Source organism: Asparagus officinalis, chromosome 3 (assembly GCF_001876935.1).
Source record: "Asparagus officinalis chromosome 3, Aspof.V1, whole genome shotgun sequence".
Taxonomy (NCBI): Eukaryota; Viridiplantae; Streptophyta; class Magnoliopsida; order Asparagales; family Asparagaceae; genus Asparagus; species Asparagus officinalis.
Window position 1 is genome coordinate 11073148 of NC_033796.1, and position 13224 is coordinate 11086371.

At 39.9% G+C, this 13224-nt stretch overlaps 2 protein-coding genes across 2 annotated transcripts; one reads left to right on the plus strand and one right to left on the minus strand.

Annotated features, from left to right (window-relative positions):
• On the plus strand, window positions 760-4231 carry LOC109832975 (FRIGIDA-like protein 4a). Its single transcript, XM_020400496.1, has 3 exons — window positions 760-1705; window positions 3025-3200; window positions 3411-4231. The coding sequence occupies exons 1-3, from the start codon at window positions 844-846 to the stop codon at window positions 3942-3944; spliced, it is 1572 nt and encodes a 523-aa protein (XP_020256085.1). The 5' UTR covers window positions 760-843; the 3' UTR covers window positions 3945-4231.
• On the minus strand, window positions 5768-8848 carry LOC109832976. The gene is made up of 4 exons (XM_020400498.1): window positions 8653-8848; window positions 8339-8572; window positions 8184-8259; window positions 5768-6076 (listed from the first exon to the last, which is right to left on the minus strand). The coding sequence occupies exons 1-4, from the start codon at window positions 8740-8742 to the stop codon at window positions 6039-6041; spliced, it is 438 nt and encodes a 145-aa protein (XP_020256087.1). The 5' UTR covers window positions 8743-8848; the 3' UTR covers window positions 5768-6038.

Genomic DNA, 13224 nt, shown 5'->3' on the forward strand with positions numbered 1-13224 from the left:
AAAATTTTCATAAATTTTCCTATATGATACTTCCAGGCTATAATCAATGAGCTTTTTCTAAGTATTGATATTAGTTAAATTTACTATTAAACTTATCAAAATTTTACTTTTAACTTATCTTAAATTCGCTTTCAATTAGAGTTAGGATAGATTTTTAATGATAAATTTAACAAATATCAATGTTCAGAAAGCTCTACAATTATCTTATATAAGTTTAACATAGAGAAATATTTGGATGAAAATATTGATGTATAGACATGTAAAATTTAAAACACTTAGCATATATAAATGCTATGAAAAACTGTATATAAATGCTATGGAAAAACGAGTGAGGGCACGTAAGCTCAGAGTGAGTGAGGTGCCGGCTATTTTTAGACGAAATAAAACTTCCGATTGCCGACTTTTAATCTTCCACTTTCAACAAAAGAAAATCCGTAGCAATTTTACGGCTCCGTTAAAACGAAACAATGGCCGGCGCCTACTTCCTCGTTTACAAACTGGGCCCTTATCGATCAAAGGGCCGAAAAGCCCAACATCGTGAACTTCATTATCCAATCGAACTTTATTTATTACCGAATGTAAAACAACCTGATCCTCTTCATTATCCTTCAAATTATCTAATCAAATTTAATCTGATTACACCCACCACCCTTTTGCCCTTTACAGTGAACATCCTCCGCGTGTCAAACTGCTATTCGTCCACCACCTGCCCGTACATTCCCTCCACTCTTTTCCCTCTGGCTACTTTTCTCTCCTCCCCCCCTTCCTCTTTCCTTTCCCTTTCTCGGGTTAGGGTTAGGGTTTCCTCCTCTACCCCTCTTCCTTCATCAAAATCAAACAACGATGGGGTCCGCGGCGGCGGCCTCCATTACGAACTCCATGATCCAAGAGAGCTTCAACGAGCTCGAGAAGCAGAGAGAGCTCATCGCCAACTGCACTCTACTGTGGAAAGAGCTCTCCGATCACTTCTCCTCCCTCGAGAAAGACCTCGAGATCAAGTCCCAAAACCTCCGATCCAAGCGCCAGACCCTCGATCTCTCCACTCAGCAAACCCTAGACTCTCTCTACCAGCGCGAGAAGTCGATCGACCACTCGGTCGACCTCGCCATCTCTAAGGTTGAAGAGCATCACAAAGCTGCAGTTATTGCTCTCGCTGCTGAGGCTGTTGAGGATGACGATCTCGTTTCGAAGGTCCGGTCTCTTTGTGCGAAAATGGATTCTGAGGGTTTCTTGAACCTTGTGATTTCTAAGAGGAAGGAGGTTGAGACGCTGAGAAATGAGCTTCCTTTGGCTTTTGAGAGCTGTATTGACCCGGCGAGGTTTGTTCTGGACGCGATTGCCGGGGTTTTTCCGGTGGATAGGAGGGCGGTGAAGTCGCCGGCGGATTTGGGGTGGGCTTGTGTGCTGATATTGGAGGCTTTGGTGTCGGCTTTGGCGGATCCGGGGTTGGGGACGAAGAGGCTGATGGTGACGAGGATTGTGAAGGAGAAGGCGAAGGAAATGGCTGATGAGTGGAAACAAGGGTTTGGAGGTGTTGAGAGCGCAAAGCCCACGGATGTTCATGCGTTCTTGCAGCATTTGGCGACGTTTGGTGTTGGGGCGAAGGAGGATAAGGGGTTCTATAGGAGGCTTATTATGAGCTTTGCTTGGAGAAGGCAGATGCCCAAGCTTGCGATTTCTTTGGGGCTTGAGGATCAAATTGCTGGTATAAAAGTTCAATCCTCTTTTCTGGGATGTTTTACTTGTTCTGTTTTTTCATGCTAAACTGCATATGATGTCTAGTAGTAGTAGAAGTAGTAGTACTGGTAAAAAATAAAATACAATAGTATTGGTTTAGCAGCACAAATTTTCTCATTAAGAGATTTATGATAAATTGATCATGATTGATTTGAAATCCTTGAGAAATTTGTGATGTAGTGGTTTAATGTGAGAACAGGGTTCACTGCGAGATGAGATGGGTGACTCTGAGATGCCTTTTAAAATCCTTGCCGAAAATATAAGCTGACATATTTTAAGTGATATTGCTCTGGGCTTAGTTGAAAGTAGGCAAAGTACAGTATACAATTTTCACTTTGCTCACTCACACGCCCATTGACATAATGAGATGTGTTTATAGTGCCAATTCACTCTTCAGTTTGAGAGAATTCTTCACAACCACTGATTCAGTCAATGATTTGATTTCTAAAAAGAGAACAAATTTCAAATACATTGGATTGTGACTCAATTTCAAACGAAGATCGTTCAGATTTATTTAGTTTTGAAGATCTGATTTAAAAGCTGAACTTTTGTTTCTTCTCAAAAACTGAACTAAAAGAGACTGCGGAATTCATAAAAATCAATTCTATTAAATGAAACTGATGAATGGTAAATACATCATAAATAACTTTTTTCTACTGTATATGTAAATTCATGCATCACTTGGTTCATGAGAGTTCTGCAGCCTTTTAGACTTTTAGGCAGGTGAGCTTGCGGTAAGGTCTCGTTGTTGCTATGTGCAGTGTGTTTTTGTTGAACTTTCTTGAGAGTTTCACACTAATTTGGTAGTGAATGTTACACTTCACCATACTTGATAACCATTTCTATGACCAACATGCCTACCTCTGCCATCCAAGATAGGATGCAGATTGGTAGATTATATGGTTAATCAAAATGTTTAAACATCATTATTGCACTAATTCATGAAACCGATGTTAAATTTCTTGTGTGAGTTCTTTGTCCTGCTGCTGTTGAAATGTTTGTGTATTTTGATATGCTTTCTTTTAAATTGCTATTTGCTTTGGTCACTTCTAGCGAGGATTTGGGGTCCATTATATGGATTTCCACCCTGACATCCTTTATGTTTTCTATGATTTTGCATTATTGCTTGAATCTTCTTGCTTGCAAATAGGTGTATGCCAGGACAGAGGCTGGCTCTGAAAGATCAGTGTCCTTCCCATTCTTGATTGATTAAGCAATGTTGTAATTGTTTAGATGCACTGCCTCAAGATAATCTGATGAGACGCTTACCCTTCCTTTGGTTTGCAGATATGATTCAAGAACTAATTAGCAAGGGACATCAGCTTGATGCTATTAATTTTGTCTATGAAGCTGGTCTTCAGGACAAGTTCCCCCCTGTTCCCCTGTTGAAATCTTTTCTGAAAGAGTCAAAGAAGGCATCGACTCCAGTTTCTGAGGACAGGAACAACTCTGGCCAAGCCACAGTAAGTCATTTGCTGTGTAAATCTGTTCAAAATAGATTGCTCAATGATGGGTACATCTTAGCAATTTGTCAAATTATCAATCTTGCCAAGTAATGATATGTTATATTATTTTCAGCAGTCAAAAACTGTGTGACTGGACTTCATGTTTGGTTTAGTATTTATTACAGGTAATCTGTACCTATAGTTTTCTAACACCTGCTTTTATCACAGAGCAACCCAAGCCGTAAGCAACAGTCAGCCCTTAGGGCTGTTATCAAATGCATTGAGGATCGCAAACTTGAAGCTGAATTTCCTGTAGAGCCTCTCCAGAAGCGACTCGAGAATATAGAGAAGGCCAAGGCCGAGAAGAAAAAGCCAGCTGGTGGCAATAGTCCTGTCAATGCTCCAGCCAACAAGAGAACCCGAGGCAACAATGTTGGCCCAATGCCTCCTGCTAAGGCTGGACGTCTGATAAATAACGCCTATGTTTCTTCGTTTCCAGCTGCTCCTACGTTTATACGATCACCAACTCACACCACATACTCAGCTCCTGTCCATCCTTATCCCTATGACAGGCCAGTTGCGCACGGTGTTTATGGGAATCGAAGCCCACCGGCTATTAGAGATCCTTATGCATATCCGACTGAAGAAGTTGCCCCTCCTGCTATTGGTGTAGCCTACTCATCTCCCCCTATGACTTATCCCCATTATGGAGCTTATGGTAATGGCTTGGCACCTGGATACCAGCAGGCTTATTATCGGTAGAAATTTCTGCGACTGGGGTCAGCGGTGACGTCTAATGAACTTATAATCGGTTTAATACCTATTTTGTAGTGACTGACTACAAAACTTAGGACTATGTGTGTGCTTATTAGTTTGCTTTAATCTAGTTCACGTATCCTTCTTTCCCTTGCGCTTGTAAATTTCTATGGGATGTTGTTTAATCTGCTGCTGAGCCTCCGGGATAAAATAGAGATGTTGAACTCTTGCATGATGTAATCAAAATCCAGCTTTACTTTAAAAATTACTTATGTACAGCTAATTAAACAATATCCTCCTTGTGCCTTTGGGGTGATCCTTTTTTGAGATTCTCAAGTTAGTGCTGCTTTTTATTTTTATTTATTGGCAGACCATACTTTGTTTTATGGAACATTTTCACATGCTGTGCAGGTTTCACTTTGATGTAGCCCAGTGCGTATAATCATGCTACCCACAGTATGGGGTGGTGTGCTGCTACTGAGGGATGCTCTTGTGTTAATAGTTCTCTTTTCTTGTTAGTAGTACAGCTGTTGGTGTTAGTTTGGGGTGTTAGGGGGCTGAGACACCTCACCTTGTGGTTGTCCCCTTCAGCACTTTTGTGGGGTCCACTTTTTGTTAGTGGCATCATTGAAGTGTTTGCTTTGCCCCCCCACCCCCACCCATAGCTGGTATTGTCACAGGCTGAAATTTGTTTCCTGCGCGGTCCAGCGTGACTTTCTTTGCGATGCTTTTGAATCTTGTTCCATGAGGCCGCGTGGGCGTCTGTCGGTAGGCTCTGTATTGGTTTTCCGTGCCCATACCATGTGCTTGCGATGTTGATGTGTGCGGGTTTCACCGCTCTCGTATACGGATGTCATCCAATCTGATCTTTTTTAAATGCACGTGCTTGTCGGTTGTCACTCAGCTAGTTTTTCTGGTTGAAATTGTTGCATTTTCCACAGACCAATTGTTGTAGACATGAGTTTGCGTGAGCCGTGGAGCTACGTAGTATCCGGTGGTGTCAATGGCACCATTAGAATCAGGATAGTAGAATTGTCAAATGGTATTGGCTGAAAGCAAGGCCTGTTCATTTACTTTTTCTTGATATTCCTTTTGGGCTTAAAACTGTTTGGGAGCTTGTTGCAATTATAGTATCATGTCTTAAGTGGAAGAATGCTGGGGTTTTTTTTTTTTTTTTTGATAATGAAGCCTACAGACTGAAACGGTCATTGTGGTCCTAATATTTGTAGATGTGCATGCACATTATGAAACAAGATGCGCATACAGGGTTCTTGCACTTTACGAACTCGAGAGGTAACGCTGGCGAACACATACATACGAATACGTTTCACACAGGAATGCATGAGACATCAAAATAGCATCCAGATATTGGAAATACGTTGTATGATGCCTCAAGCTCCTTCTATGTATTGTAGAGCAGTCTACGCGATGGATTCTTGGCTCGGCATTAAAGTATGGGTTTGGGTCATCAGAGATCCAAGACTTTTACTACACGGATTGACACATATTTGCATACAACAGTCGGAAAGGCGAGGCTTTTGCAGGCATATCTTTGATAACGCAGCAAACTGATGGGCAATACTAGCATTCTGCACTTGCTTTGCGAGATGGGACGTGTGTTTTTCTTTTCGCTCTTAATAGTTGAGATATTTTTGTAGCCACAAGAAGTTCCTTTGAATGTGAAGAATACATGTCACCTGGAAAATTGCTGATGGTATGCACTTTCATAGTATTTGAGAAATAAGATTTGGTGGCTTGAAGAGAGGGGAGGGGGGATTAAAAAGCAAAAAAATGGAAGGCATTTCTGCACTTCCTATTGAACTAAATCATACCAACAAACAACGTTCTTAGATACCAAATACAGTTCGTTTGACCGTGCAAACTTTACAGTGTAGATTTGACTTGTGTACATAAACTGAAAGGACAAAGATGCAAGGAAGCAACCAAAGTTGCAGAATATTAGAAGCAAAGAAACCAATATATTCTTCGTTTATACAAGATTTACACTAAAAGAGTTCACAGCAGACGCAATGGAGAATGACCCCCCACCCCACCCATTTATAATCACTCTTCTTTGCCCAGCTGTTGCTCTCTTGAGAACTATGGTGCTCCCCAGCTCCCAACTTCCAAGCCATTACCTAAACAGAATTAACAAAAATTATGTCAAGTCTAAATATAAAAAGAGTTAAGTATGAAAAGAGAAGAGGAATGTTAAATTCATCTATGTGCACTACACAGCAGGATGACCACGCACGAGCAAAAATAATGAAGTGAGGAGTCTGCAATATGATGATTTCATGCATTTAACTTGGTTTCTTTTAGTGTGTCTTTTAAGATGCACCGGTCACAGGTTAGATTATATGCAAGAGACCATGAAAACTCTTCAGATCAGTTGGCTAACTCTGCATATTTTTAAAGGGTTAAACAAATTGAACTTCAAGGTATCCAATCAGTTCAATTAACATAGTTTTTCCGTCCTTTATCTTTGTGATAAGTAATCTTAAATGACCACCGATTCGAAAAAAGCCTGCTCTTAGTTATATTGCATGGACACACATGTTCCTGTATGTGTCTCAAACGTATATCTACATCGACAAAAGCAAGATAACATGTGGATACCTTAACATCTATATCGGACCTTGAGCCAGCACGAGTAAGAAACTCTAGTATATATTTTCTGGTTTCAAGGCACTTTCCATGCTATATAGATCAACTTCTGCTAAGTCATCCTCCCGCTATGATTTGTTCTTTGATCCTATAATTTGGGAAAACATACCTTGCAACCCAAGTAGAAGATCATCGAATGCGATCCAAAATCCAACTCATCTAAAACAACTATAAAAGAAAAACAAATCTTTTTGAGATTTATTTCATGTGCATCATGTGAGAAATGGGAGATATTATTAGCAAGTTGGTTTCTATGGCCTACAATATATTGTAAATCGAACCAAGCAGCAATAGAAGGATACAACTATTTTGTCCAAGACAAATGATGTGGATATTTAAATTTAGAGATCCATATCATAGTTTTGTTCAGTATGCTATGGTAAAACAAGTCCATTTGTAAGATGTAGTACCATTGGAATGAACATCTTCCAATCATATCATTTTTAATTTTTACATATTTGCTTTTTGTTGTTGTTGTCGTCGTCATGACCATGCCTTTTTTTTTCCAATGTTTGTCAACAGTGTCAATTTAATGGTTGAAAAAGAAAACAAAATCCACTTTCCCCCAACTCTACGCCTTTCTTCTGCCTATCCCCACTAAAGACTGAACATGATCTATTTGCATTCTTTGTACTAAAAAAATCACCTACTATGCTACAACGTGATGTGCTTTAGCATTGGAGTAAAACTGAATCAACTTTTTGTCTCCTCAACTATTAATCAGTCCTTATAATACTGATCTCCACTAGTACCCTCTCCAACATGTCAATAACTGCCGGATGAGGTTGAATTCTAATGTGACGAAGTGCATCAGGAAAATCCAGCGATTATCAGTTCTTACTCCCCAACCGCTGCAAATGATCAGTTTAATTGAAAGTCTTCAAAGTTTGAATCCTAGAGTTTTATAATTTAAGCATAAGAAGTCTAATTCAAAAGATTGGCTTTAAATTTTTAATTTTACAATTATGTTGGTAGGTATCCATTAATTTTTTTAGTTGTGCTTTCCATGAAAGTAACCATCTCATCCCAATGTAATCCAAATATTGCCCGTCTCTTCGATTTCCATATCTTCTACCCCACCTTTCTAGCTTTCCAATCTAATCATCCAAAAATAGTAGTAATAATAATAGAGATCAATTTTCTACTGGACATAGAGACCAATTTCTTAAGGCTTGGGTGTGTACACTAACTCTATCGATATCGTTTGATTTTATTACCTATTCTTAATACATTAATCTTCATGCAGAGAGAAGATGTCATAATTTGTAATATTACATCCAAGCTGACCCCTCAATCTAATTTTACACCTATGAACTACTATTTTCAAGTAAGCAAGTTCCATCTTAGTACAATGCATCTAATTGAGAAAATAATAAACTGCCACAAAAACATAATCCTGTCCCTGTCAATCGTGTAAAAACTAAATGAAGCGTGCTTCCTAAATATACCATGATTATTTTTTCACAAAAAACTTTTATACAGAAAAATAAATGAGAACTATTAAAATATAAACAATCAACGGCACACACAAAAATCTTAAGAACGAAACTTTTTGGTGCATAGCTGAATACAACTCACCATCTGGATCAAAGAAGAACACTTGCTTCGTTTTTCCATCAGGCTGCGTCTTCTCAAACGTATTAATCCCTTTCTCCTGAAATTTCCCCCCAAAATAACTTGATGTCATACAAATCACGATCACCATCATCTAAAAAATTAATTAAAAAAACCACCTTCAGGGTTTTGACGAAATATTCATAATTGGAAACGCCAAAAGAGAGGTGATGACCCCTCGAGATCGCCTTAGGATCAATATCCCCCACCGGCTGAGGCGCGCTGTACGGGCTCTCTGGAAGCTTCGACCGTGGGTCCCGCTCGATCAGATGGAGGGCAAAAGGCGGGAGCTTGAGCCAAATAACCTCAAAGTCGCCGAATTTAGGCGTCTCAATCCTCTCAAACCCTAGAATCTACAAAAAAAGAGGGGGGGGGGGGTGAGAATTAGAGAGAATTGGAGGGTGTGATTGCAAATTTGAGGATAGAGAGGGACCTCTTCGTAAAAGGAAGCGAGGCGCTTCACATCTGCGGTCTCGCGAGCGATGTGGTTAAGGTGAACTCCGGCGGCGGCGGCGGCGGCCATTTGTCGTTTGTGATGGAGGAGATTGGAGAGGGTAAATTGTGAGTGGAGAGATGAGAGTGTGCGCTTATTGTTACCGATATTTCGCGCGATAGAAATCTGCACGCGTGGCCAATGGTACAAACTGTTTTTTTGTGATGTTAAAATTTAAGCAAATGTGAGAACTTCTCTATGAAAATTCTCACATGACAGTGGTATGCTAATTTAGAACATATTTAATTCTTTTTTTTTGGGTTATGCCTACTGTTAAACATATCAAATTCTAAGTTAAACCGATCCTAATTTCATTTTAAATAGAATTTTAATAGGTTTGATAATAAATTTAACAAATAGTAAAAATTTAGATGTTCAAAAAGTAGCATGCGAATGCGAGGAGAAATTCTCACATTGGTATAACCAAGCATACTAAAGTGTAGTTTTTAGAAAGTTTAGGGTATCTAAGTGCAGCCAAATATAACTACGGATATGTATAGCAAAATAGGTGAAGCCGTAGTGCATTTAAGTGAAATAAGCCATTTCCCTAAATAAATCAGGCTTTATTTTTAGCACTCAAAAATTTAATTATGCTTAAATACTCTATCGTTTACTCAATGTTGTACGTAAATATTCTCACTTGTAAAACTCTACACTAAATTGTCCTAAAGTTTCTAGATGTTTTATGTTGATATTCTCAGTTATGTAAACATGAGCATTCCCTCATGAAAATTCTCATGCAATACTCAAAAAGTTATAGAACATTTACACCTTACTTTTTGTTTAATCCTTTGTTAAATCTATCAAAATCATATTTTTAGTTCATTATAATTCTATCTTAAAATGTAATTTTGATATAACAATAAATTTAAGAAAATAAGGATCACATTACTCTATAAATATTATCACGTTGAGTGTCGCATGAGAATTATTGAAAGAGTATCAACGTGAAACATTTGAAAGAGAGTATGCAACTGGGTCAACCCAAAGTATATGCAAAAATACCCCTTCTCATAAGTCATAACCCTACTCCTATGCTAATGAGACAATTACCTTTCTATCGTCTCCATTCACCAACGCCCCCACCCCTTCAGCATAAACCCTACAATTGCTCTCGCTGAACCCATTCCTCTTTCTTTCTCGTTCCTCAAGGACTTATTTGGATTGTGGAGAATAAGAGAGAAGGAAAGTTAAGGGAACCATTCATTTTGTTTACAAACATTTAAGAGGTGAAGTTATTCACCCTAGTTCTTCTTAGTTCAAACTCTAATAACATAAAATTTGTTACCCCAAATTGAGATGTAACAAAGGGGAAGTAAACTCCATTTTCTTTCTTTCTCTTCCCTTAGGGCTTGTTTAGATCAAGGGTAATGTGAGTAAAGGGAAGGTAGGAGATACATTACTCTTATTCGGAAAGTCATTTGAATTAGTTAATAAGAGGGAAATTAAGGTAATGGAGGGGAGAAAACTTAGATTTCATTCTCCCCCAAATTGGGGTGTAATAGAGGGGAGGGGGGTAACTCTTAAAATAAAGGAATATTACACAAATACAATTTTTACCAAGATGACATTCAAAAGGGTAAAATAACATATAAGATATTTATGTAAAGTGCTATGGTGTTTTCAGTCGTCAAAGTATGGCCCTTTGCCAGCAACGGACAAGTGTCCCCCTACATGCACCGCTCAAACCAGATTGACGATCAGGGCAACTAATGATCACAACTTAGCCGACTTGCCGAGTCGACGTCTCTTTAGGCCGACTTGAAGGGTGGTACTTTTCGGCCCTCTTGTCGAAGACGACTCGCTACGAACCTACTCAACCAGTTATTCGACATCTCGCAAGGTCGACTCGAAAGGTGTTACTTCTTGACTAAGCTAAATGACGACTTCAGCCTCGAGCCTCTCTCGCTGACAACACGTCGGCGTCGCATTAAATGCTTGACAGACGCATCATACCTCTAGCCCCGATAGTTTTCATGACTCATCGGACCACGTCAGCACCGCCATGCCTCCAATCACTTCTCATTTAATGCTGAGGCAATCTCTACTCCACTCGCAAACCGACATGTGTAAAGTAGGTGCTGACGTAGCCGCTAGCCCATGCTTATTTACCACCATTCTGTGCTCGGCCAAAATGGCGGTTCTACCCTTTCAGCACCACTGTAAATAGAGGTACTGTTCTCAATAGAAAGAAGATCTTTTTTCGGAAAAGATTCTTTTTCCTAGCAATTTCTAAGCCATTTCCATGCTATTTTTCCAAGCAATACATGCTAATTATACTGCACTACACAGAAGAACCCACACAGTTCTTCATTTTTCCACTCAAGTTCATTAGCTGACTTGATCATTGGAGGTACAACGATGGAACTAAGCCCCGTCCTCTTACGAATTTCTATTTATGCATGCTGAAGCTACTAAACTCAAGAGCAGATATTCAGAAATGTGAACGACCCCCTAATCAATCTCACCCCATATATTTGACCGTTTGATTACTTAACCTCTACATAAAGCAATATATATTTTCTTACATTTCCTTTACGGCTTGTTTGGATTGAGAGGAATAAGGGAGAAGAGAAGTTAGGGGAACCATTCACCTTGTTTGAGAACATTTAGGAGGTGAAGTTATTCACCCTAGTTCCCCTTGGTTCACCTCTTAATAGTATAAAATTTGTTACCCTCCAAATTAGGGTGTAACCAAGAGGAAGGAAACTCCCTTCCCTTCTCTCACTTAGTTTTCCTTAACTTCCCTAACCCATTAAAATCCAAACACACCCTTGTAGGCGTCAAAAAATGCTGAGAGATATCCGAATACAGCTTAAAAAGGCAGAAGAACACAAGTATGGGCTGTCTCGCACGCGAGACAGGCTTGACTGTCTCGCTGGCGAGACAGACTTTTACTGTCTCGCCCACGCGAGACAGTCTTTACTGTCTCGCTGGCGAGACAGACTTTTACTGTCTCGCCCACGCGAGACAGTCTTTACTGTCTCGCGAAACGTGGGAAGACAGTTAAAACGAAAACTGCCTGACGGTTACTGTTTCCGAGACAGCATTTACTATCTCGCGGGCCGAGACAGCAAACACTGTCTCGCCCGCCGAGACAGCAAACACTGTCTCGACGGCCGAGACAGCAAATGCTGTCTCGCGAGACTGTTTTCCGCCAAGTGTTCCTATGGGCTATAAATACCCCCTGAATGCCATTTTGAAGAAGGGGCTAGAGAGGCTGATCATTTTGAGCACTTCAGAGCAATCCAGAGCAGAGAGAGCAGAGTTCTTGAGCTTACGGCCACTCCTTGATATTCAGGCTTTGACTTGATTTCAAGAAGAACGACTATCTTACTTCGATAAGATATCGTTTCAAGTTCTCACTTCGATAAACGAAGTCAGAATCATAAACCCCTCACGATTCAATCAGAATCTGTGATTTGGTGGTCCACGGGCTAACGCACCCCCGGCACAGGCAAAGATCCCACGCAAGCAGTGATCCAAACAACGATCCTACGTTTGTTTCCCAAGAGTTGTAATTTTCATTTTGTTGTGTAAAAGGAGTCTTATAAAAAGGCTATCGCTTTTTTTTTGAATTTATTGTAATCGACCGAAGATATAATGAATTCCACAGCAAAACCAACTTTTGACGAAAACAACCCTTACTTTATTAGACTTTGTAAACGGGATGAAACATATTCCTCAATAACATATAAGATGATATTCCCCTTACTTTCCTTTTAACTTAACTTATTATATGTTCTCTTAGGGCTTGTTTGGATTGAGGGGAATGAGGGTGAAGGGAAGTTAGGGGAACCATTCACCTCCATTCACCTTGTTTGGGAACACTTAGGAGGTGAAGTTAATTCACCTCCATTCACCTTGGTTCACCCCCTAATAGTATAAAAATTGTTACCCCCCAAATTGGGGTGTAACCAAGGGGAAGGGAATTCCCTTCCCTTCCCTTCCTTTCCCTTCCCTTCCCTTCACTCAGTTTCCCTTAACTTTTCTTCACCCCCTACGAATCCAAACAGGCCCTTAGAGTTTGTTTGGATTGAGAGGAATAAGGAAGAATAGAAGTTAGGGGAACCATTTACCTTATTTGGGAACATTTATTAGGAGGTGAAGTTATTCATCATAGTTCCCATTGGTTCAACCCTTAATAGTATAAAATTTGTTACCCCAAATTAGGGTATAACCAAAGCGAAGGGTACTCCTTTTCCTTTCCTTCCATTCTCTTACATAGTTTCCCAAACTTCCCTTATTAAACCCATTGAAATCCAAACACACCCTAACATTCCTGTAAGTGCAGACATCAAACTCATGATTCAAAATTTTCCAAGTTGTCTCTTCTCTCGTTTCAAGGGAGAAGGAAATCCAGGTGCTCATCGTCTTTAGCTCAACAAACATTATTAATTCTAGCTCCGCCCTCTCTTCCTTCTATTGTGAAGGAAAGAGATGAGTTCTTCAAATTCTAACGGTTCTCCTCAAAAACTCCCGAGTCTCTCCACCTCTTCGCCGAGGGGATCT